Genomic DNA, 27,497 nt, shown 5'->3' on the forward strand with positions numbered 1-27,497 from the left:
TTCATGCTGTTTAAAAAAGAGTGATGATATGATAACCTCTCAAGCCAAGTTGAAAGAAGGACAAGTATGGCAGAAAGGGATGCCAGGGGCATAAGTTGCTTTGGAGGATGAGAAGACCCATGCTGAATGAACTGGATAGGAAAAAGGGGGATTTGAACAAATCACCCCTTGGACAAAACCCAGCCTGTAAGTGATGTGAGGGATAAATCACTGAAGTTCCTTACCAGTAAGCTAAGGTTTCCAACAAGCCCAGGTCAGGCATCTTGATTAAATATTTAGAAGGAGCTCTGAGAAAAGAGTGAGATGAAAAAAAACAAAAAGGCAAGTGAGAGACAAGGAGAGAAAAGTTTAGAGTGGAAATGGAGATTAGCAAAGTCAAAGCAAGAAGAGGGGAAGAGTTCCATTTCCCACTCCCCTAAAAAACAAGTAAGCAAACAAACGACAACAAAAAAACAAAAATCAAAGTGAACCAAACAAACCTTAGTCTCTGAACAAAAGCCCAGTCGACACTTTGGTAGAAAAAAACACTGGCTTTAGAGCCAGGCAGGCCTGAGTTTGAATCCACGTTCTGTATTATACGTGAATTTGCCAACAGGCCACTGTCTCTTGAGTCTCAGTTTCCTCATTTATAAAATGGAAATGTAATGCTGAAATCAGAGTGATCTTGGAAAAAAAATTTAATGAGCTGGCACATTGTTTGAATCCAAGTTCTGACTTTTTATCTAAGTGTCTTTGGCAAGAGAATTAACCTCTTTAACCTTGGTTTCCTTATCTGAAAAACGGGACTAATAACTATGTCACAGATTGCTGTCTAACATATTATCACTACTTTATTGTTGTTGGAGTTTTTATTGTTTAAAAGCTTGGCCCAAAGCAAGGTATGGATAAATATTATTTTCTTTCTGCTATTTTCATTCCTTCAACACTTATTATCTCATTATCACTCTTCCTCCATCACAGAAAATCGTTTTATCCTGCACCATTCAAATTTTAGTCTTCAAATTTGCATAAATGAGTATATGCCTGCTTTGAACTATTTTTCTCCCAAGATAAATGCATGACTTCTTCCTCTCTGTTTGGAATAATTATTAATAGTTTCCCTTTTTGCTCTCAGAATTGTCCCAGACAACAAAATACATGGTCATGCCTCTTATGGTTCCTGTTACTCATGAAATCATTCCATATGTAATTGGAAATATATATCTTTGGAAAACTTAGTGCTTTATGAAAGAAGGTTCAAGTCAAGATTAAGCTTGTAAAAATGACTTTCTGAAAAAAGCAGTGTCTTATTTACCAAATATGCAATGAATCTACCAGCAAGCCCTGATTTTTTTTAAGGTTTTATTTATTTATTTGAGAGAGAGAGAGAGAGAGCATGAGAGGGGAGAGGGTCAGAGGGAGAAGCAGACTCCCTGCTGAGCAGGGAGCCCGATGCCGGACTTGATCCCGGGACTCCAGGATCATGACCCGAGCCGAAGGTAGTCGCTTAACCAACTGAGCCACCCAGGCGCCCCCAGCAAGCCCTGATTAATGGGGGTACTCATGATGGCTTGTCACTCCTGGAACATTCTGGGGCAAACCAGATGCACTCCTGTAGGTCATTTCCTCAAGCTGCAGGTTATGAAAATACCCATGCTGTTGAAAAACATTCATGGCTCCACTCCCTCCCAAGCATAGGTTGTAGGGTTGTCTTTGTGATTCAGGTGCCATTACACACACATGGGGGAAGTTTGAATTGTCCTTTGTCATCCATGTCATGTGAGTTTGTCAAAGAACCACAGCTTTCTTTGGGAAAATGATCTTTATATGTCCCAAAAGAAGATACAGCAGGATGGTGCTGGGGACCTACTGGATGCTATTTTTTGGGATGGTGATTTCTTTTTCAACCTGTAATATAGTGGAGAAAAAGCTCTTTTAAAAATTTAGTCTGGACCTAGCCCTAGCACCATGTCAAACTGGAGAAACCATGAAACTTTGAATCCTCAATATTTTATTCCTGCTTAAACAAGTTATAGTAACAATTGTCTATTTTCTTCATAGGGTGATATTTGATCCATAATTTGATTATTGTACATTCTAACAAGAAAAAAGGAGAGGAATTCATAATGTTATAATTGATCAGTGTTAGACACTTTTTTTAAAATTCATCTCACTCCCCTCCGTATGCCAACCCATACCTCACCACAGTGTAACTAGAAACTCATATAAAGCAGTCACACAAACTAGCCTCTGCCTTCAGGTAGCTTGCTAACTTCTTAGAGATATACACATGAAAAAAAGTTGAAGAAAATGAGGATACAGTATAAAATAAGTGCTAAGTTGTTAAAAATGAATACTTTAGGACAGGATTTGGGTTTGTGTTGATTATTCAGTCCACTTAGCAGAGAAAATCTCTGAATACATTACTACTTTAAAACCAAGCATTAAATGGCTTAGACTTTTTAAAGTATTGGATATAAGTTTGGATGTCTGGCAGAACTAGGGTATCAACTTTTATTAAAACAATTTCTTCTAGAAAAAACATGAAACATTCATTGCTAATATTAAACCAAACTTCCTTTTATATTAAATCTAGAATTAGAATAGGATACTTTTAATTTTTGTAACAGTAGGTGCATTATTCTACAGCAATAATAGCTACAATTTAAGGGCTTGGTGGGTGCTAGGTCTGTGGTGTAAACTGTCTCATGTTATCCTCCCAATCTCCTTAGGAGCCAGGTATCATTATCTCTGAATCACGGATGATGAAACTGAGGTCAGGTATTTGGTCAAAGTCACACTGTTAGACGTTGATAGAGATAGTTTTCAATGCCAGGCTTTGTTCTTATTATATCACAGAATGCAGTTTGTGGAGCAAGATTATTAGTGTGATGATGTTTTCTTCCTAGATGTCATCGTTGCTTTAGTGGAAGTCACAATTTACTGCTGATCTAAATGCTTGCTGAACACCTATTTATTCCTACTTACCAGATTGTCATCATCAGACTTAACTACTTTGCTATTTGATGACCCTTACCTCTTAGTTTCCTTAGGATTAGGTAGATGTGAGGCCACTCTGGCTTTCTTTGCTGAGGAGTTTTGCATATGTCTTGGTCCTGGTCTTCTAGCTTGATCTCAAATACACCAAGCATTTGATGCCATAGTTAACATTTACTGCTACTGACAGGAAGTACAGCACTCAAAGCTTTTCTGTAAAGGAAAAAAAAAAAAGCCCTCCCAAATCTAAAATTCGGAACAATGGAAATTACCCAACATATAGGAAACTTTGCTTATCTCTCTGGTGATATTTTAAAAATAGAGCATTAAAAAGGAGCCTAAATTAAAATCTCCCTTCCTACTGTTTGCTCTAATTATTGTTCATGGAGTCATTCCTTTGCTTCTTAATTTTGTTTTTTATATCAGTGTATTCCTTAAAACTGGGGAGAATAACATCATGTGTCAGGGGATTTGGAATCATAGTGTTTAGCAATTGCTAAAATCACAGAATTTTTGTTTTATATTAAAAATTGATAGAAGTAGTATACTTTAATCATTACATATTCTTACCTATTTTCATATAAATGTATTGTTTTAAATTACTTTCACATAGAACTGATGTTTCGGGAATATATGCCACATTTTCCAGTGGTTTGAGCTATTTAGCCCCAAACAAACTTACGTTTTCTGGTGATACATGTCCTATAGTTTGAAAATCATAAAGTTAAGGAATTTTCTTCAGGAAGATCTGTCTGGAGTACTGAGCTACTCATTAATTTATTTATTCAACAGATTTTTTTTTTCAGCGTTCACTCTGATTAATGACTATTCAAGCATTGTGTACAGACTTACAGCTAATTTCATCAAGGTCCTTTCTTTCATGGTGCCACCTTTAATATTAAATAATAATAATAAATAAATAACCAAGTCAACTAAAAAATGTCACATATTGATCAGTTCTGTGATTAAAATAAAGAAAGATATCGTGAGACGGAGTAAATGGGCAATTCTTTAGACCTGGTAGTTCAAGAAAGATCTCTCTGGCGGTGTGACATTTTAAATGACACCGGTATGGTAAGAAGAAGCCAGTCATACAGATCATATATTGCACTAATTTCCAGGCATATAGTTGCATGATAGAGCAAAAGTCCTAGGGTGGGAATGAGTATGACTTGTTCTTTTACCAGAAAGAAGGCTAGTGGCATAAAGAGTGAGCGGAAGAGAGGTGAATGATGAGGCAAGGCGATCAGATTGTCAAAGCCCTTATAGATTATGGTGCCCAGAGTTTGGGTTCTATTCTAAGCATGGGAAAGATGTCAGTGGAAAGCTTGAAAGGGGGAGTGACATGATGTGATCTATCTTTTTGAAGATCACTCTGGATGCTGTGTGGAGAAAGGATTATAGAGGGTAAGAATGGAAGCATAAATGAGCAGTTAGGCGGGCTCAGAAATGGTGCAGGTGAGAGATGATAGTGGCTCAAACAGGAATAGTAGCAGTGGCTGTGATAAATTTGGGATATGTTTCAGAGGTAGAGCCAAAAGTACTTATTTATTAGGTGAACAGAAGCACTGGGGTAAGAAGAAGATAATTGTCAGAGATTTTAGCCTGAACAACTGGGTATGCCGCTTGGTAAGATGGAAAGGATGATGATTTGAAAGAGGGAGCCAAATCTCCATTTTGGGAAATACACCATCCAGGTGAAGAAGTCAGTTAGCATACAGGAGCCAGAGAAAGGATCAGGTGGGTGTGTTCCACTCAGAGAGAACTGCAGATGCAAAGCCCCAAGTCTGGACTAAATTTGATGAGTTTTAAGACCAGCAAGAGAACTGGTGTGTCTGGAGCATGAAGCAAGAAAGACAGCAGTAGAAATGAGGTCACAGAGGTTGGCCTCAGGCAGGATCATTCAGGGTCTAAAGGTCATGCAAAAGAATTTTTGGACTGTATTCTGAGGGTGACAGTAAGTCATTGGCAGGTTTAGCCCAAGTAACACAGTGTGATCAACATTTTTCAAAGGATTACTCTGGCTGTTAGGTAAAGAATTGATGGGGAGAGGGTGGTGCAGGGAGGAAGGGTGGAAGAGGAGGGAAGAATGTACTAGAAGGTGATTGGAGCCAGGGATCTGAGATACCTTGCAATGTGTGGGTGACTTCTGCACAGACACACGTTTTCACACCCATGTTCCATATGCTCTTTGAACATCCAACTAGAGCCAGAGAGGTGAAGGATCTACTTATCATTATAGAAATATAAATTTACATATTTACATAACATAAGTCATCTGTGCATAGTTTTAGTCTCTACTCAATTTTCTAGGAATGTAAGTATTGTGTATATTTAAGGAAGTACTGTCCTTGTTTTGTTCAGAACTCTGCCAGCAACTGTTCACTAATTTGGACAATCAAGTCGTTGATGGCAGTGCCTCCATAGTATTTAAGTGGCCAGTAACTCACATCTATATCTACCTGCATTTGTGTCATCGTATTGATGGTTCTTTGTATAGGTACAAGCGTCTGATACCAACATGTCTTGGAGAGTAGTAGTACCCATACATTTACATATTGAAGTACATCTTATGGAACACTATACTGATTTTTTGAAAAATGTGTAGGTTAAAATATCAATGAATTCTATTTCAGAGTGCTGAACTATTGTTATATAAAGGGAACCACTAATGTGATAAATTGAGAACCACAGATCTAGGTAATGATGGATAACATAGGTTTCTGGTGATAACTGATGTTAAGCTAGATAGACTTAGATCTGATAATCTCTTAGAGCAATGTAATTATTCTAAGAACAGACAGCTAATTGGCCACAGATACTGATTTTGAACCCAGTTCAGACTATTCCAAAGCCCATATTCATTACATCATACCCATCAGTGTAAGTATTTTATTTTCAGAAGTTTATTTCCTGTAGTAGAGTGTCCTGCTTACATTCTTAGCCCAGGGAAAGTATCTTAAAGCTGTCCCTCTACTGGTAATAAAGTTGTTAATTCAGCCAATTTAGTGGTTAAAATAATTAAATTTGGATGGTAAGAAGAGATACAATAATTGTTTGGTCTATTATATGAAAGATAAATCCTGATTTGGGCTTTCTTCCCCCCCCCCCCCACTTCTCGTTGTTGGGCTATATCTTGCACAAAAGGATGGGTTTTTATCATGGTTTCTAATTTAAACTTGAAAATAGTTTCTATTTGTTTTTAATTATCTTCCTCTTATCACAAGCTTACCTCTTATTGGTTAGGTGAATGCTTCGTAACTATTACAAATGCAAAACACATACGGATTTTTACTTTAAGATTCTAGAACTAATACTTGTTTACTAGAAAAGCTGTTCAGTTTTTATCTCTGATTTCCCTTTGTAGAAATTCACTTGGTAAAATGTTCTCTTTAGTGTCAATATCAACAGTATTATTATTCTGTAGAAGAATAACTGAGAAGGAATTAACTTGGCAGTAATTCTCATGTAGAAAAGTAATTTTGAACAGACATGACAGTTTTGTGAGCCATAGTTCTAGGGACTGTCACCAAAGCATTTTAATTTTAATGTAAGAATTCGCAACATTTTAGAAAAATAGTTGCTAGGAATACATCACCAATATTTTGTTACTATATCAAAGGATTTTTTGATAGGGTTTTGACAACGGGGAAATGTAAGTTAAAATACTAAATATGTCTTCTTTTGTTTGGGCCACTTTGCATTGGAAATTGACATGGTAGTCAAAGATTGAGTTTTAACATTTCACTTTTATTGTGAGGCGATGAATAGCTTGGATCCACATCATAGGAGATTTCTTAATCTTCACGTTGCACCTTGCTCTTCATGGTGATTTGTGTCTGGCTTTGTGTTATGGATAGAAAGGGAAGATCCACTTTCTTACTGTGTTGAAGATATAAAAGAAATTAATTACACTGCCTGTGGTTGCTATCTCCACAGAATCAGATTACTTGGTTTAGGAAATATTTCATCTGTTAAAAATCCAGTGTGGACCAGAGATACTGCACCACAACTGAGTAAGAGGTGCAACCTCAAGATAAATTTACTTTTCATTACTCGGACTGTGAAAGGCAGGGCAACACATGCCCAAAAGCTGTCCCAATGAGACACCAGAGACACTGTCATCCTTTCTTTATCAAATTGAATTGTCAACCATTTCTATTTAGGATCATTTATGAGTGGTTTGAATGTTACTTAACAAGCATTATGTTACCGAGTAGTGTTACATATTGCCAAAGAAGGAGGTTTCTATGACTTCTATTTATCTTTTGGCATCAGTGCGTTTGACAAGTAACAAATGAAATTCCTCTTCTAAAATTAAATCCAGCTTCATTTCTGTCTTTCACCCATAAAGGATGAAACATTATTTGCTTCTTGGACAGTTCCTGTACTCTATCATCTTTCATTACTTTTATAAGTTCTGTCATAAATGCTTTAGCTCTTTGGCCTTGGCTTCTAACTGCCTATTATAGAGATAAGTGTCTGGGTTTGATAATATAAAATCCTCAAATGTTGCTTTACCTGCAATTAAAAAGTACTTTACAAGCAGCATTAGGGTAGGATATGGTCTTTCACTCCTCTATTGTATTTGCCTTCTCACACAATTTTGGTTCTTTATGGCCACGAAGAGCAGTGTTTTTAGAGCATTTGGGACAATTCCCTTTGCTGAGGTCCATACCTGAACACCTGCCTCTGGACACCCTCATAGGGCTGTCCCATAGCACCTTAAACTTGACCTGACTGCTATTCCATCCTGTGTTTTCTTTGTTGTAGAGGTTGACAAATTGTGGGCCTTGGGCCAAATCTAGCCTACTGCCTGTTCTTAGATGGCCTTACAGAAAGGTAAGAATAGTTTTTACATCTTTAAGAGAAAATGAAAAAAATATTTCATGGCTTGTGAAAATTAGATGAAATTCAAATTTTGGTGTCCATAAAAATGTCTTACTGGAACACAGCCACACTTACTTGTTCATGTGTTGCCTGTGGCTACTTCGGTGCCACAAAAGCAGAACTGAGTAGTTGTGATGAAGACCGTCTGGCTTTCTTAAAATGGCCTGAGCTATCTGGCCCCTTACAGAAAAAGTTTGCTGACTCCTGCTCTATTTGAATGGAAGATTTTGCCACTCTCTCCACTCTTAATCTCCCATTATCGAAACCTCAGAATTCTCTTCCAGCCTTCCCTCTTTCACATGCATCTCCTATTGGTGTAGATAAGGAGCATCTCCAGACCGGACTCCTCTCCTTTATTCTCACTTCTGCAGCTTTGCACACAGGTCCTTGCCATCTATTGCCAGGACAACTGCAACAGTTCTCCACCCCAGTTTCTCTCCAATCAAATTCACATTCTATTTGAGTATTAAAGCTGTCGTGTTCAAATTAATAAATTAGATCATTTCCATCCCCTATTAAAGATGTCATCAGGACCTGCTTCCAACAGAATCAAGCCCAAACTCCTCAGCGCTGTAGCACATCCCTTCATGCATTGGTCCTGGGTTCTCCAGTTTTATCTCCTCTGGCTGCTGTACCCTCTACTCGCACCCTTGCATCCCCAAGTCCTGCAGTGCAGTACTTCTTATTGTCTGCCTAGTATGTGGCTGCCTTTTCTTTACTGCCCTTTTACTGCCTTCTAAATTGCCAACTCAAGTTTTTTGAGATTCAGCTTAAATGTCATATTGGAGAGTCCTTTCCTAGAACCTTCTGGTAAAGGTCATTGTTCTCACACTGCGTCTCAGCACTTGTGTAGATATCAGAGCTCTTCCTCCTTCTTGTATCTTTAGAACGTAGCATTTGTCATGAAGAAGATAGTAAATGTTCATTGGCTGAATAAGTGCTCATATGCTTTCAGAGAGATTCTTCATTTTAATTTTTAATTCATTTTCATTCAAAATTCTAAAATAATAACCATCAAGTCTGTTAATTCTGTCTAGTCTAGAATGAAACTCTGATTTGTGGGCAATTACCCAAAAATCTCAGATAGGCATCTGTAAGCACTATAGTATTCATTATTTAATTTTGTGGTTTTCTTTTTCCTTTTTTTTTTTTAAGATTTATTTATTTATTTTTTCTGGGGTGGGGGAAGAGTGGGAGTGTGGGGCAGAGAGGCAGAGGGAGAGGGAAAGAAAGTCTTAAGCAGACTCTGTGCTGAGCGCAGAGCCCTACATGGGGTTTGATCTCAAGCCCTTGAGATCACGACCTGAGCTGAAACCAAGAGTTGGACGCTTGACCGACTGTGCCACCCAGGAGCCCCAAATTTTGTGGTTTTTCTAACTTGCAACATTATGTACCAAGGTACAAATCAAATGTACCAATTTATCTGTTAACTCTTTCCTTTCCAAATAACTATTCGTGACCTCAGGGTAAAACAAAACAAAAACAAAAGCAAAACCCTTTCTATTCTGAATTTTGTTATTTGTTTTATGTTGGCCTACTATTTACTATAATTTTTACTATTTGTGTAGGCAATAGTTAAATTTTCAAGTTCAGTTTTCAAGAGGAGCAGGTTATGTATAAATAGTTTGTGAACATGTTTCAGTTCCTCAAACTGGCCATTCATTTGGAGAAGTAGCTAAGCTCCTGATATTCTCTCATTCTCCCCTGTTACTGTCCTTGGATCCACATTACTGCTTGTTAGCAACTCTGTAGAAGGCTAGACATGGAGCTTATTGAGATATTTTACCTGTGTCCTGTAAAGACTGGTTAGAGGGAAAAGAATATAAAGCCATCTAAAAGAAGATTTTAAGATTATCTATGAGTTTCATTCATCTATTATTTTCCTGGCTCCCTTTAGTATAGATAATAATGGTGAGACAAGCTTATGATTATATAGTACTCTATACTTATTCAGAGTGCTTGCGCCTACATTATGCCTCCTGCCAGGAAGGCATGGGTGGTATTGTTATAGTGATTTTTTTAAGTGAAACTGAGGCTTGGAAAGGTGAAATTACCTGCTAAAATTCTTGCAGTTCATTAGAGCTGTGGCTGAGATTAAAACCTAGTTCCTGACCCCATGTAGTTTTTCTGTGGTTTTGTTTTCTTCATATAAAAGTATATTGGTTATGAAGCTGTTGTCTCTTGGCTCTAAAGCTACCTTCCCATGCTGTGATTTGTGGTAAGGGGGCTAGGACTCAGAGTCCTTTTCTTTACCAATTGGCTTCTTGTTAGGTTCTGCCAGTAGGTGGATATTAGGAGGGTAATATTCTGCCTGCTGTTCCTGTCAGCATACATGAAGCAATAGTTGACTAGAAGCTTCTTTTGGTCTCATCCATTATATTTCCACAGAACTACCAGCACCAGTGGTGCAGTGCCTCTATTCAGAGCTCTGGATCCCAGGGCCTTCTATCAGCTTCTGGGTCCTGATAGTCACAACCTCTGTCCTCTATTTTTCTAGCATTAGAGGTGGTAGCTGTTCTTTATAATTATGTCCATGCTACTTTAGTGTTCCTTTCATGCTTTTTTAGTTCTTCAGTACCTGTGAAATCAGTTTCCCGTGCTATCTGCTCTCTGTTGAAATACTTGGTTTTGTTTGGTTTTCCTGACAGCATGCTGCATGACAGCATGCTTAGTACCAGAAGTGGTCCTGGTAACACACTTCCAAAGATGATATTTGGGCACTGGTTTGTTTGTACATTCGTCTTGAAAGTAGTGCTGACCTCCCTGCTTATGGTATGCAGTGGCACACAATTAAACTATTACCTGTGATGAAGTATCCAGTGAAGTATTGAGGAGATCAAACGGATACTGAACTTGACTTGTATGGCAATGATAATGAGTACCAAGCCTATGCGGTGGGATGGCTTTTTATGGCTACACTGGGCAGCTTAAAGGAGAAAACAACAAACTCATGTCTTTAAACCCTTGTTTCAGATCACCATTAGAGAGAACCAGGACTTGCAAAAGAGCCCTAAAAAGATTCTCTTGTTTCTTTTTGCTTTAGAGTTAGCCTCACTAAAAACAGACCGAATATTATAGTAGGCTTCCCATGCTTGATGTTCCTGTAATTAGTTAGCCCAGGGCCCTTGCCACGTAAGGGGATGTCCATTCTTCCCAAGACCCATCCCAAACATCTCCTATTGTCTCTAGACCCATCACTAGAATCAGCTTTCAGAATACTCCATGGGAACAAGTGTAAAGTCTCATCCAGGATGAGGTAGCTTATATTCCAGAATAACTGTAAGATTTTGCTAATTTATATTGAATAGTTCCTAAGAGTTTTAGACTGAGAGGGAACACTTAACAACTGGATTAGGCTGAATTTATTGGTATGATAAACTTGGTAGAAATTCATGATGTAGTGTTTTAATTTGTGCAGTTGGAAGTGATTCTACAAATATGGTTAACTGACTGGAACTTTGAGTTAATGGTAGTCTGCATTCAGTGAAGTCAAAACTTCTAGCACTACCGTGGCGTAATACCAAGGAAGGAATCAAAAGGCGTACGGAAGTAGATATTTTGCAGTAGATTTTCCTATGTGATTGTCACAATCAATCTCTCCCTGCCACCACCACCACACATGTATACTGTATTCCCAGCGAGAGCCCCAAGGACATTAATTTAGGCATTGAGAATATATTAACAGGTAGAACACCCTGGAGATCACTGTCTTCTATAACCCAGTGATGATCATGGGAGATGCTGGCATTGAGATAGGCTTTCTGAGTTCAGTGGGGATGTTGGAATTCTGGAGGGGAAAGGCCCAAGTGGCAGTGCCTATGACAGAATTAGTGGAAGGCAGCCGAGGAAAAGTGGCATTGAGTATAGTTTTTTCCTGCATGGGTATTTTGCTTATAAATAATTATTATGGTATCCATAGGAGTAAAAGATTACAGGCACCTTATTAAATGCTCTTTAAACTCTAAGAAGATAAAACTCTAGATTTGGTGACCAGAAGCTTGAGTCACCTTGAGAGAAGGTCCTGGTCTGTCACCAAGATTCCAGACTAAGCCAGTTCACAGATCTAGAGGCCAAGTCCTCCTAAAAATGAACCCTGAAATATTGCCACAAGTATATGCTTAATCTTTCTCCAAGCTTTCCCCCAAAGGGACCTACGGCCACTAACCAGGGCAACTATGTACTTGGGAGAGGAAAATACCCAGAATTTTTAGAGATTACTAAATATGTTCTCTAAATGTATGCTAATTCATGGGGTCCCAAAATAATAATGCAGTCCACCAGTCAAAGTGGAGATATGGGTCAAGTGACACAGGGATGGGACTAGGGTGAAACAAGCAAGGTGTTTAGGGCACAAGAGTTGATGATGTACCTGCAGGTTTATGCAAACCTGCCTGAAGTCTCAATCCTGCATTAACAAAGATAGTTTTAGACAAACCTTATCCCCTCAGTGGGTTCATAAAACCACCCTGTGAGTATTGCCTTAATATCTGTGTATAATTGGAACACACTTATATGGAAACTGTCAAGTTCAACACACTGGCCCTGACTCATGAAGTCAGGGTTATTCTTTTTTTTTTTTTTAAGATTTTTATTTATTTATTTGAGAGAGAGAGAGAGAGTTGGGGGGGGAGAGTGAGGGAGGGGAGGAGCAGAGGGAGAGGGAGAAACAGACTCCATGCTGAGCTTGGAGCCTGATGCGGGTCTCAGTCCCGCAACCCTGAGATCATGACCCGAGCCAAAATCAGGAGTCAGATGCTTAACTGACTGAGCCACCCAGGCTCCCCTGAAGTGAGTGTTATTCTGACAGAAAGGGCATGTGTGCGCTTCTGGAACTTTCCATCTCTGCCAGAATGGTGAACCTAAAGTAGTACCGCATCTCTAGGAAGACTGCAGATCAGTGCTAATATCAAAAACTTGAAATATGCAGTGGTGGTGATTTCCACTGTGTCCTCACTTAATTCACTTGGTTGGACTTTGAAGAAGATGGATGCATCTTAGAGAATTACTGTAGATTATCTTAAATGTAATCAGGCAGTGATTCCACTTGCAGCTGTGGTTCCAGATGTGGTTTCTTTACTGAAGCAAACCAACACAGTCCGTTGGACCTGGTACACAGCTATTGATCTAAAAAGTGCTTTTTTCCGTGGAACAGTTTGCAAAGATCACCAGCAGCAGTGTGCTTTTACTTAATACCATCAACAGTGCATCTTTGTAGTCTTGTCTTAGGGTTGTGTCAATACTCCTTCTCTCTGCCTTAATTTAATTCTCAAAGATTATAGTGGTACAAAGTTCGGTTGGTGAATTTGGATTTGGGAGACAGCATATACCCCAAATGTGCTGCTCTACCATATCTATTGAGTAATTCAAAATGAAGCAAGAAAAGGCTCTGCAGTTAGTAGCACAAGAGTGCAAAATGCTCTCCTGCTTGAGCTTAATGAGCCATCAGATCCAATAATATTTGTTATATCTGGAAAACAGAGATGTTTGTGGAACTTCTGACAAAGGAGAATTGCCGTTATGATTGCCAGGGTTTGGAACAAAGCAGTGTCTACTTCTACAGATATATCTTTCTGAAAAACAGTTCCCAGAAGATGATTAGGCCTTGGTACAATTGGAATGCTTGATCTTGGACCATCAAATGAGTATGCAAATTTAGCTTCCATCACGAGCTGGGTATTCAGTTAGGCATGAACAGTTATAATTTATCATTAATGGAAATCTAAGTTTGAGGTCATGCTTAAGCAGATACAAAAGGCATGAACAGGTGTCTCAGACTTTTACTGCACATATTCCTGCTGTATTACCCCTCCCCTTCCATTGCATAATTAGGGCCTTATGGGGGAATTTCTTATGCCTATTTGAGTGCTAAAGAGTGCTTAACCTGGTTGAGGTAAATTCATGATCTTTTTGGACAGGTCAGAGTGTGAAGATGTTTGTATTCTATGTGAATGTTCAACAAAGGGCATCTACCAGAGAACCAGCTCTGAGTAATCATGTGGATAAGATGACCCCTACTCTGGTCTTCAGTTTGCTTCTTTTTTCAGCCACTCTCATTCTTGCCCAGTGGGCCTGTAGACAGGCCACAGAAATAGAGACTATTCCTGGGCTCAGCAACGTGGACATCCCTTACCAAGACTGGTCTAATTACTGCCAGTCCTGAGTGACTAACCTGATAACCACAAAGGTCAACACTATGTCCTCAATATGACACCATACCCATTTGGAGAGGGGGAGCCTCATCTAAGGGCAGATTGATTATATTGGATCTTTTTTAATTATCTAAAAATTAAGGTATATTAATGACTTCTTGATTCTGTTCGGTTGACTATTACTATTTAAGCTCAGAAACCCACATGGATCCTTGATTTCCATCTCTCTCTAGCTCTTCACTCTTTCCCCATCCATATTTCTCATTGTTAGAAGGAACGTATTTGGCATTACTCAACACAATATGCTTTTCCATACCTTTGTGCCTCTGGAAGACCCAGCTTCTCTATTCTACCAACCACAATATAGCTAACATTCAAAATCCATCTCAAGTATCACCTCCTTTAATTTCTGACAATGCTTTATATGCCTTTGTAGCATACCACTCCCCAGGCTGTATTGTAAGAACACATTACAAATGCATGTTTACCTTTACTAAACTGTGTATCCAATGAGGAGTTGGCAGTCCTATCCATTATTGCATACTGCTCTTCTGCTTCCAAGTCAATGGCTATCATGTTAATGGTTCTCAGTACATATTCAGTGAGTGAATGGAATATGCTTCTCTTTCCATTTTTAATCTTTTTATCACTATATTGAATCACAATGATATTGCGGTCTGTAGGTCAACTTAGTTAGTGATAGTAAAGCAGTGTGATGTATGAGAGACCAGCATTGGTCTTATAGTCAAAGGCCTAACTCTGGAATTTGTTAGCTGTGTGACCTTGACAAAGTCATCTATTTAACCTCCCTGAGCTCCAATTCCTTCTTTTCTAAAAGGAGGCTACTTTTAACTTTGTAATACTACTGTTTCATGAGTTACATCAAAAGAGAAATAAATTATAATGTAGAATCAATTAACTTAAAAATTTTTTCTTTCATATTCTTTATTTTTACATAGTTTAAAATAATTGCTTAAATATTGCAGATAAAAGCTTTTTTGTTTTTCTTTTGAAGATGATCAATGCTTGAAACTTTGCTTGGATAGAAAACATAAATCTTTAAATAATTTATTATGCATTTGTGTATATGAATATGCAAATTTTACATGGGATTAATTTAAAACTGAAAATATTTTTAACATGTTATTACAAAGAATTTGTCCTACATTTTGAATCACTATAGTGACAAGAGCCAAATCATAGTCTATGAAGAATTCTTTCTTTCTTTCTTTCTTTATTTATTTTTAAAGATTTTATTTATTTATTTGAGAGATAGAGAGCACAAGAGGGAAGAGGGTCAGAGGGAGAAGCAGGCTCCCCGCTGAGCAGGGAGCCCGATGCGGGACTCGATCCTGGGACTCCAGGATCATGACCTGAGCCGAAGGCAGTCGCTTAACCAACTGAGCCACCCAGGCACCCAGTCTATGAAGAATTCTTAATTCTTTTCTTCATTCAGAAAAAATCATCACATATGAGGAACTTAATGCCTGTTAGTTTATTCATTCCACTGACATGAAGAAAGATGACTGATTCATTCACCCTTTGCTTGTCAAGGTGTTTTAAATTTTGCCTTTGGGTCAAAGTAGATATTAAGAGATATGTGTGCCTCAATGCATGTTTTTATATGCCACCTCAAAAAATTACTTTTGCAGAATTTCACTTATTACATTGATGTTATGCTCTCAAGCATACCGTGAGGGATGCTAGAGGAAATTAAGTTCATTATTGATAGATTGCTACCAAGAATATCCTTAATTATTCTGGGGGCGCCTGGGTGGCTCAGTCGGTTAAGCATCTGCCTTTGGCACAGATCATGATCCCTGCGTCCTGGGATCGAGCCCCGCGTCGGTCTCTGTGCTCGGTGGGGAGCCTGCTTCTCCCTCTCCCACTGCCTGCCTGTCTGCCTACTTGTGCTCTCTCTCTCTCCCTCTGTCAAATAAATAAATAAAATCTTGAAAAAAATCCTTAATATTCTGCATATCCTGCTATTCAACTTATTGCCCATGGACCAGCAACACTGACATTACCCAAGAACTTGTTAGAAATTCAGAATCACAGGCCTTAACTGTAGATGTACTGTCAGAATCTGCCTTTCAATCGGATCCCCATGTGATCCATATGCACATCCATAAGGCATGAGAAGCATTGGACAACATCACCCAGGAGTGTCTTTAACCTGAGATTTCTCATGAAATTATTTTATCATAAAATTTATTATAAAATAATAAAATTATTTGATGAGTACTCATAATCAAGGGAAAAATCAATTTCTCCCAAGCAAGTGTTTTGGCTTTTTTTTTTTTTTGGTTACACCTGTTTTTCCATTTCGTGAACATCGTGAATGTTGTGGTTTATCTTATTTATCCCATTTCTCTCTTTGCCTTAGCCACGTCTTGCAGCTCATGTTACGTTTGTTGAGTACTATATGGCAGGCTTTTTTGAAAGTACTTTTCTTAACCTTTTGCTTGTTCCTTTGTGTGTTGTCCACATTTTCCTTTTGCCTCGATACTTTCAAAAAATTGTTATGTGGCATATTGGATGCCTCAAATATTTTGTGGAATGAGGTAAAATATAAAGAAATAAATCCAACATCAGCAGCCTATATATTTCTAGGATTTGTTATATGGTTTGAGCATTGCAAACCTAGACCACTCACTCTTCACCACCTACCCTTCTGAGCATCATAATTAATGTTCACTATGAAGATCTTGAAGGCACTCTGGGGGTTATGGTTATCAGAGAAGTATTAATCATGCTCAGCACACCTACTGTACTTACTGAGCCAGAAACATGAACTAATATGTTTTATAAAGATTTTAAACAAGAGTGGAAAACCCAAAAGATTTCTGACTAAATCAGAACATTCACTTCAATTAAAACACCCCATTTCATGAGCACACTGGTGAATATCAGTCTTTAAGTCTTTTGTGGACAAATTATTTTTCTAGTCCTTTTTTTGAAAACTGGGTATATAATAATTTTCTAGGAATTCAGAAATCATTTACATCAAATATGTACTGATAAAACAAATAGCAGGTAAATTCTGAGTTAATGTCAGGCTATATATCTTTACCAGCAGGCAGCCAAATCGTTGAACCTACTGCCTCAGGAGGCCGTTGAACCAACTCCTGTGGCTGCGTAATTTTATGACCAGTAATACAGCTCTCACGTTATACATGCTAAGAGAGGGGTAATCAGATCTTATGCTTCAGGACATAAATTAATCACTGCAGGGGTCAGAAAAGAATCTCCTTTACCTTATGAACAAATTGAATAACTAAGCAGTGGTTGCGTTGGTGTTTTTAAAGCCTTCTCCTTAAGGATCAGCACTGGTTTTGAGAACAGTTCTGAGGCTTGGTGGGGGTGTTTCAGCTCTTGAGTAGAGGAGGAGGGGCGCGATGAAGTTGAGCAGTTTATTCTGGCAGCCAGGCAGGTTGGGCAGCTTCCTGATACCACACTGTTCAACCTGATTGTCATTAAAAGCTCCAAGTGCCTGCTGTTAAAATATCTCCAGGCAGCTGGGGCAAATGGGCCTCCGTGCCTATCTGGAAGTCTTGAGGTGGATTTTCATCTTTTAATCAAGTCTCCTTGTAAAGTGGGAAGGGTGGTTTTTTCATGTGTGGGGTTCATTCTCCTTTTTCTACAATTCACATTTTACATTTAAAAAAGGTATCTTTATCTAGGATTGGGGAATTAAACCTTGAGTTCCTTTTCAGTAACAGGCTTAAGGGGAAACCTGTTAATCAAATGGCATTGAAGGCCAAGTGTGATCAACTACCTAGCACATAAATCTTTTCAGGTTTGCCTACATGGTTATTGAATGAAGCATGTCAAACGTGGTTTTGTGATAATGCAAGGATACTGTATTCCATGGAAAATAAATTTTATTTCCTATATCCTCCTGCTATACCTCCGTATTCAGCAGTTTTAAATTTAGACAAAGCAAAATAACTTTCAAGTCATATCCCAGGAGTATTCCTAGTAAAAGGAAAACTGAAGAATGAATCATTTCTAAATAATGACTTATATGAGTGACCTAGATACCCAATAGTCCTAGAGATGAAGGCCAAAACTTTACTGACATACCTATTTATTGACCCCAGTAGCCTTCTAGATGTTTGTATATTTGGTTTTCTTTGCCTTTTCTTTGTTTTCACTTTGAATTAAGTCAGCTATTATTGTGTTGCTAGTCCAGCGGTGGGTTAAATATATTTGTGCAAAATTGTATGATTTTTCATGAAAAGATTTACTGTATCCTTCCAATGAGCACTGAGGCAGGCATGGAAGTTGAAATGAAGGCAGCGACTTTTCCCTTTAGAAGCTCGTAATCTGGTTGGGAACATAGGACATACACATTAAAAAAAGTTACGTCATGTTATAAGCAGTGTCAGGTTAATGTCAGATAACTGGTGTCAGCAAGGCCTGTGTATGTTCAGAAAAAGGGAGATCAGCATGACCTGGCATGATTCATGGTAGGAGGCAAGACTGACGCTGACCCTGAAGAGTATGCATGTTTTGCAGGGGTATGGGGAAGGGTATTGTGAAGGAGCATGGGAGTGTACAAAGGTCTGTGTGTTTGGGGACTCATGTGCGTGGTGTGGAATGCACATCATTGCAGAATGAACAAAGACTTGAATCCAAGAAGGAGTTGAACTGAGAAGGACTGAGGATATGTTTTAATGATAATAGGAAATAGGGTTATGTAGATAGGAGTCTTATCCTTGAGGAGCTTGAATGCCAGGCTAAGTAATATCCTATAGAGATTAGGAAATCAGTGACTTTTTTTAGTACAGTTGACCTGTTGAAAGCATATTTTGGGAAGAATAATATGGTTATAGTATGGAAGGTGGATCAGAGCAGAGAAGGGCTGGGGTCAGGGATACTGGTTTGAATACCTTCCAGTTGTGACACAGTTATGTTTATATTATCTGCCATTCACTTTCTGGTTTCACAACCAGAGATTCTGATTGATCATATTTGTTTTTGTTTTTGTATTTGTTTTTCTGAAAGCTCAAGATTGTCCTCTGCCAAAAGAGAGATGAGAGGTGGGGTTCGATTTAGCAATGTGTATAATGTGACGGCAGCGCTGGTACTGTCTCTTAGGCACTGGATTCAAGTATCTATATGTTTAGATGGACAATGAACACAATTAAGTATGTGTCCCTAAATCAATGTTGACTTCAGTATGCTTAATTTCAGGATCAATTCTCTCTTTTGCTCTTTTCCAGAAAAATAGCCAATATTTTTACAAAGCTGTTTTCTTGAATTAAGCATGCATTAAATATTTCACCTAGACAATAAATATTTGTGTCAGCAACTATCATAATCTCACCAGATTTCATACTGCCACATTTTTATGACACTCTAAGATAGCAAAGTAAATCAACTCCTCAGACAAATGAGCAGTTCCAACTTCTCTGAAAAGTCAGTCAATATTGGTAGAGTGCCCACTGAATGGAGAATTCTTTCCTCTGTGCCTGGGAAGAGATGAAGAATTAGATGACTAATCTGCCTTTGGAAAGACTGCAATAGAATGAGGGAAAGAGGGAAAGCACATATTAAAAGTTTAAACTAAAACCTAAAAAGACCCTTCAAATAATAACAGTTCTGAATCAAATAATCACTCTTTCCAGTCACTTCACAAACACTGTCACATTTACCTCTTGTATCAGCTCTATGGATTATATTATTAGCATCACTAATATTTCAGATGAGGAGTCTGTAGCTCAGAGAGGTTGACCATCTCATCTTGCTCACAGTCACGCGGTGGCAGAGTCAGATTGGACCTCGTGGTTCTCTAACTTTTGCGCCAGGTCTCCTTCAAGGCTGCCATAATCAGTTACGAAAAGGTAAAAATGCCAAAGTTATTGTTTTTTAATTCCAAATAAAGTGATTTGGAATGTTGTACAGAGTCTTGATTTGAAGCCAACTGAGGTTGTGAAAAAGAAAGTAACCCAGAATAGGTAAGAGTCTTTAAGAGAACATTTCAGATCAGGAAAATGGCAGACTTGTAATCAGAATACAATAAGGCTACAAGCGTGGGGTGGGAAATAGGAGTAGTCAGTTGGGGTGAGAGATGAAGGGAGATGTGTCCTCAAATTAGCAGCATTACTGGGACTTGAAATCCTGATTAGAAAATTTTAGTGCTGGGCACATATAATGTGATTGACATATGCATATTAAGATTATGGTGCCTTGTGAGGCTGAGCACTGATGGGGTTTCATGTGGTGAAGACGGAGAGAAGGAACCGGCGTCTCCAGGTGTTCAAAAAACTCTGAATTCCTTGGCTTTTGGAGTTAAATGGGTATTGAGATATATTTGTATTCTAGGCTGATGAACCATGAAGGGTAACTATGAAAAAAAACCAGAGTGGATATTAAGCTAGTATGCACCAGTGTTAAAATATTTAAATACTTTTGTATTAGTTGGTAAATAACCACTGCCCTGAGCCATTGGCGTGTCTTACCCACCCCACCCCACTTCTCTGCTGGGCACTCTGGCCACTCTGGTCTCTGGCCCTTCCACTAGGATAATTCCTCACCTCCCTAAGGTCCAGCATCTAAAGAGTTGACTAGCACGGCAGAAAGCCTCCAGGAAATGCCCTGTTGCCCCAGCACCCATCCTCATATACAGTTGTTACCCATTTAACATGCCAAATAGTTGATTGAATGTGATTGAAAATGTAGCCATTTCTTAAAGATTTATTTATTTATTTGAAAGAGGGAGAGAGCACACACACATGTGCACGGGGGGAGTGGGGCAGAGGAAGAGGGAGAGAGAGAATCCCAAGAAGACTCCATGCTGAGCCTGAGCCAGCCTACTGGGGGTTCTCTCCCAGGACCCTAAGAGCATGACCTGAGCCAAAATCAACAGTCAGATGTGTGACCCACTGAGCCACCCAGGTGCACCCCTCCTCCTTTTATTTTTTTTCAAGATTTATTTATTTATTTTAGAGAGAGAGGATAATGTAGCCATTTCTTCTCATACTCAAGTTGTGCTATTCCTGCATTTTTCTCCCTCTCTTTTTTCTTCCTTCATAGGCTCCTAAAGGGACATAAAAACGTGACCTAGGGGGGCTCTTGAATTAAGGATGCCTCCACATATACTAATTTTCCATATTCTTGCCCCCTTTTTATGCTACTACTTGTGAATAGGATTGAATAATGACAATCATCTTGCTTTTTACAATGTTCACATCTAGTTTTAAATGGTTTGAGATTAATAAATATTAAACCATAAAATAAAAAAATTGGATTGTGTGTCTGTAAACATGTATGTGTGTGTATACAGAACTAATATTAATATGTGTGTGTATACACACACATATCTACACATTCATTTTGGCTTGATTGTTCAGAGTTTAAAAAATCGTAACTATTGATACTCAATAATATATTAATATATTCCTAGCACAATATTTCTTTAGGTGCTTCTGTCATTCCTTATGATGTGGCACTGTTCTTCCTTTGCAGTTCTCCTTGAAATGCACTTGCCTCTCTCAAAATAGGGTATTTATACAGTCATACTTAATGTGAAAAAGGGATCTTTCTTTGCACATATTATATGTAAAGCAGGCTTGAACTCAGCTTTTGATTAAAACGTAGTTGTGTGGCCTTCTAGCTCAGCTTTAATTGCATTTAAAATTCCTTTCTGCACCCGTACTGAAGATCGCAAACCAATATTAATAAAGTAGGCTTAGAGCAGTGTATCACCTGAGCAATAGCTTCTTGACAAAAGTTATTTACCTAACTAGAATTTCATTTCAAAGTTAACATGTCTCTGTGCTACTTGAATAAAGCACTCATCTGAAAACTCTGTTAGACATTTTAACCCATTTTAATTTATTGCCTGAAAGTTTAATCCCCTGCTGAAAAGAGTAGTTGCAAATTTTCCAGTCACAATCCACTGAAGTGAAAAATGTTTAATGACATCATAGGTACTGAGCTTCAAGAGTTTAGTTAAAAATCTTCTTCAAAATGTAAAACGGGGTAACAGTTAATAGGATATTTTATATAGTTATATTTCAATCCTATTCCAAATCTTTCTAAAGTCACTTGCATCTCTACCATTAAAGCTCTATGAAATGAGTTACCTAGACATCTCCAGGGAGTAGGGGGAAAAAAAAACACTTACATTTTAAACCATAAAAGCAAATTTCTTCTGAGCTTTGACATTTAAGTGGCTCATTCAGTCATTTTACATTTTATAAAACTCTCTTTGTAATCGCATCAGCCAAACAAAGCAAATATTAGGTGCTGACCACCCGCAGCTTCCTACCCAACTGTGTGAGAAAGGAGCCCACCGTGCACAACACAGGATGCTTTGACACCCATGTTACATCAACCCAGACTTGATTTTATACAGTAAATTGTGCAACAGAAGTCTATTTATCTGTTATTGAAATATTTTTGGTCAGACTGCCAGATAGTGAGGTTATAAAAACAGGGGAGGAGAGAAAATAAAATCTGAATTGACTTTGTTTTTGGCACAGTAGAAGGCATTCTGGTCCCCTTTATAGTCTCCTAAAAATCTCATTATTCATTCGGCAGATATACCTCTCCAGCACAACTGGATAGTTGTTTTAAAATATGCGAAGCACAAATTTCAGATTTAATAGGAGATAATGACCACTTTATAGCCTGTCAGGTCATGGCCTATTTGGCCTAGTTACGGAGATATTGCTTCATGGTTCAGTGCTCCGAGAGCTGATGATGGCTCCAGGCCAGCAAAGGTGTCGTTGACATAATAGAAAGTAAGGGTTTCTCTGGAAGTCTAATGGGATGCTATGTAAAGAATAGATCAAAAATGTCACGGCTTGGATAGTACAACTCTGATGGGGACATTGGGTGGTATTTCTGTCTTCTGTATCATAAAAAAGAAGAGAAAGGCAGGAAGGAAGAAAACAAATAGCAAGAATCTATGGGGTTTGAATCAGGTTCCTTTGTAAAGTCATACTTTCACTTCTAAAACTAGAATTATTAGTTTAAATCATATTATGTTTGGAATACTACCACTTCAAGAGGGTAACAGTCCTTTGGTTGCCAAATGACTTGGAAAGTCATCATTTAGGCAATTCCCATGGATAAGGGCATCTGCCTTAAGAGTTGGGATGTGAGCCCATGGCCTGGCTTGTGTCCACACTCTTACCACTATGCCAAGACACCTAAAATGTGCAATTTTTTCTACATGAATTTAAATTATGTAAATTAAATTCTTTAATACCAAGTTAACTACATGGATCGATATAGCCATCTTGATGAGTAAAAATAAAACGAATTAAAGAAATTGTTATTAATATCTACCATTTATTGAGAAGAAACGTTCATATACATTGTCTCTAATTCTCAAAATAAAGGTGGGGCAGGGTACTAGTATCTCTAATTTACAATGAGAAAATTGAGGTTTAAGACTACGGCTTTGACATTGCCGTTTGGCATGAAGCACCTGCTTTATATATATATCAATTCATTATTTGTACACCTGAGCACCTGGTATGGAACAAACAATGTGATTTGTTAGTTAGCTCTTTTTGGGGAATGATGATTTAGATTATACTTGAAATAGAAGTTCCCTATGCAAGGTTGAAGTGTGAGGATACCCCTTCCTGATCAAAGTCAATTGGCTCATGCCTATTCAAGGAACTGAATAACCATGTTCTGTTAAATAGCAACAGATAGTATTACCACCTTTCTTTGGTAATGGCAGAACTACCCTGGACTTTTGGCCAGAATCTGAATGTTCCTTCCTGGATGCACAGTTCTAAGGAAGTATTTTTGCCAGTGGGCCTTGGTTTCCTACAATCTATCACTGAGTTATTGGTACCTACATCCCAGGAAGGTTTTTGGACATCAGTCCACTCATATAGTGAAAATTATAAACATTATGCAAATATTATGGTGATTATGTGGTGAAAATGATAAACACTCTGCAAATATTACTTAAAAATCTTCTGATTCAAACAACAGAATGTCATCCTTGAACTGATAAGTTTAGTGAACACAGGAAATAGATTTTTTAATAACCCCACAAAAATTAGCTTCATTTAAACAAAATGTTAAGTGAAAGAGGCCACAAAATGGCAAAATTTAATGAGTTTATTGTCAAAAATAGTAAAACAATTATATATAATGCAAATTAATTATCTGTAAAACTATATTAGTCTAAATAATTTACAAGGATATGCTTTAGCATAGTACAATATTATTCTCTCTGCACCTATATCCAAAGCACTGCTTCCTACACCCTCAAATCAAGGAATACTCCTTCCCCACTATCATCTTTGTCAATTAAAAGCCTTAGAACTTTATTATAAAATGATTTTCAGTGCACATCAGACAAATTGAGGAACATTTTACAAATTAATTAGCCTATAATCTTTACATTTTATAAGAATATAAAGAATAAACAGAAAGAAAGGCTGCTAAAGGGTTATGATAAGTAGGTGCAATGCATGAGGCTGGACTGGATCCTGGACCAAAAAATTAGTAAACATGTAATGAATATTGTTGGAACAATAGATGGCATTTGATATTGACTATAGATTAAGTCATAGGTTAAATCTCCCGATTTTGATAGTTGTATTATAGATATATAAGATAATGCCACTTTTCTTAGGAGCTATTTCAGACCTCTTTTTTTTAATTGAGGTATAATTGACATTGATTTGGTATTTATATATATTGTGAAATGATTACCACAATAAGTCTGGCTAACATTTTGTACCATACGTAGTTACAAATTTTTTTTTCCTTCTGATTAGAACTTTTTCCAGAACCCTTTTAAGGATAAATAGGCATAATGTCTCCACGTTACTCTGAAAACAGCTTGGAAAAAAATCCATATACATATATACATACATTCATTCATACATAAGAGAACGAGAGAGCAATAAAGTAATAGAATGAAATTAATTAGTGGCTCTGGGTAAAGGGCATATGTATGTTTCTTATAACTTTCTGTAATTTGGAAATTACATCAAAATTTTAAAATTACAGAAATATAAACATAAATACTATTTCTATACAGATTCAGATTAAGATGGATCATCCTCATGGTGTATCTAAAGAACCAAGATCACTTAGTAAAGGATGATCTCACTTAAAAATGCATTTGACTGTTCACAACTAATCTCTTCTTTTAGAAAAACACGTAAATCTCACATTTTCCTTTAACATGTCACATTATGAAATAAATATTTTGACTAAAATCAAATCAATGGTACATTTCAAATATGCCATTTAATACTGTACATATTCCAGCCGCCCCCCCCCCCCGCACCCCACCCCCCACCCCACACACACCAGTTCCAACATGATCCTCAGCAAGATTACAGCTCATGTTACTGGCTTTCCGTTAGCATTCCCTGTTGAGAGTCACTGACTCTCAAAGCTCATAGCAGGAAGGAGAGGGCTACAAAATACTAGGACCTTTATTTATTAAAGAGTAAAAAGTACTGATGTTGGTTTTCTAGAATGAGCAGGGATGTACAGAAGGATTTGAAGTGAGTAGAATGAGTTCCCAAAGTTTTGAAAATTTTTGAGATCATAAGTTACTTAGCAAATGCTTGTTGATGGATTTATAAAAGAGAGACTCTGACAAACTTTTGCTTCAACTTTGCTTTTGTAAAAAAATAAGTCTTCTGAAAAATAGAAATTGACAAGGTTTTTGGAAACAAATATGTGTCACTTTCTTTTTTAGAGATGAAAGAGTAATTCCCTCTGTGTTGTAATTTGCTTAAACCTGTGACGGTGGTTTCCTCATTGTGATTCTTTTTTGCAGCAGAGCAGTCACTGTTCAGACTTAAGTCTTGGAAAGTCTGAGCGTATGTTGTGTACACGGTCAACCGACGGGCTCCCAAGCTGTATCTGCAATGCATTAGATTAGTGCCTTTTGTTTTAGGCTTGGCAAATGATGCTATATTTCCAAAGTAGCCCTTCCTTTCACAAAATGAAGAAACTCTTTAGCAAAGATAAGCCAGTTTCTTCTTTTGAAGTTGACACCCTGATTTCTAGAGCTTCAATAAACTCTGAAGGAGGTACAAGGCACCAACTCTCAATAAAAGTGAACTTTGGAACACACAAAAAAAGTGGACTAGATGCCAGAAAACCTTCACTACAGTTTTAACTCTGCCCCTAACAACCTTGTAAACTTCAGGCAAGTAACTTCAGCCCTGTGGGATTCAGCTTGCTAAGTTATAAAACATTGTCCAGAGAGGTCCCTTCAGCTTCAGGTGTTTCAGGATTCTTACTCTCAGTTGTGGATTTTTGTGAAACAGACACAAAGCAGAAATATCACAGCTATAGTGTGTTTATTTACAATCTTTCTTCCGAGTTTGGGTTCCTGTTTATTTACAATCTATCAAGGCTAGAGGAAAGCCAAAAATGCCTTTAAGACTCACATTTTTTAATAACAATTTAATTTGTACTGTTAATGGACACTTTTAACAGTTCAATTTTGAGCCTTTGCAAACACACCCATAAAAATGGTTGTATTGCTTCGCATTTATAAAACGCACTGCATTTTCCAAGCAAATGGCATTTGTGCAAAGAAATAGCCTAACACATGCCTGTCTGTTTCAAAGTAATTATTATTTGTCAGTACAAATGCACATTTGAATAGTGCAAAGAAAATGTCCCCCCTACCCTGAAAATTTGGCAGGCTCTCTCACTGAAGGAACTTCTGCTATTAGAATCCTATCAGCATTTTTTTTTTCATTACTATCTTTAGGATCAAATTTCTGGAAATTCAAGAAAGAAAATCCAGAGAATGACACTAACTTTCTTGCTGCCCAAGAGACTGCAACTCATTGTTTCGTTAAGTTTTTCTGATGTCTGTCAAACCTCCAAAATGCAGTTATGTTAATCTAGGCAATATTGTTCTTCTTCACTTTTTAGTTTTATTTAAATGAAAATACAGTTATTTGGATATTTTTTTCCAAGAAATTTCTGACTGGTTGTAATGGCCTGTCGGGGCCATTGACTTGTATTTTCTTGGAAAAATATCATCTTTTCTCTTCTATCACTGTGTATGTTTACAGAATTACACAAAGCCTCCATGGAGGCTTACAACATAAGCATGTTTATGGCAGAAAATGAGCTGTTTATCTGCTTATGGGGCAAGCTTATCTGCAAAAGGATATTATTATGGGTGGGTGGACACTCCGTTCAATAATGCATTTATTCATTCAGCCAACATTTGTAGAGCACCTACTTGGAACCTGGCATTTTATAAAGTGTAGTAAAAAAAATAGTTACCAAGGCATTGGATGGGTCTCTACCATGGAGATGACAGTTGAAAGAAAGAAAGAAAGAAAGAGAGAAAGAAAGAAAACGGAAGGAAGAGAAAGAAAGAAAAGAGAAAAGAGGGAGAGAGGGAGGGGGCATGAGGGAGGGAGAGAAGGAAGGAAGGAAGGAAGGAAGGAATATAGATAATAGTATTACTTTCATGGATGAACAGTACAGGGTGCTTTACGAGGACCAAAG

The 27,497-nt window shown here is 37.8% G+C and overlaps 1 protein-coding gene across 1 annotated transcript in view; it reads left to right on the forward strand.

Moving 5' to 3' along the window:
- The window catches only part of NXPH1 (neurexophilin 1), a 60,823-nt gene that overhangs the window by 17,290 nt on the left and 16,036 nt on the right, over positions 1-27,497 (forward strand). Inside the window, exon 3 of the mRNA XM_088018364.1 lies at positions 7,750-7,818. Coding sequence (XP_087874490.1) covers positions 7,750-7,818 — 69 coding nt within the window. The remainder of the gene's footprint in view (positions 1-7,749; positions 7,819-27,497) is intronic.

Source organism: Eumetopias jubatus, unplaced genomic scaffold (assembly GCF_037043125.1).
Source record: "Eumetopias jubatus isolate StellerSeaLion01/CBP00866 unplaced genomic scaffold, mEumJub1_p1.0 scaffold_14, whole genome shotgun sequence".
Lineage (NCBI taxonomy): Eukaryota > Metazoa > Chordata > Mammalia > Carnivora > Otariidae > Eumetopias > Eumetopias jubatus.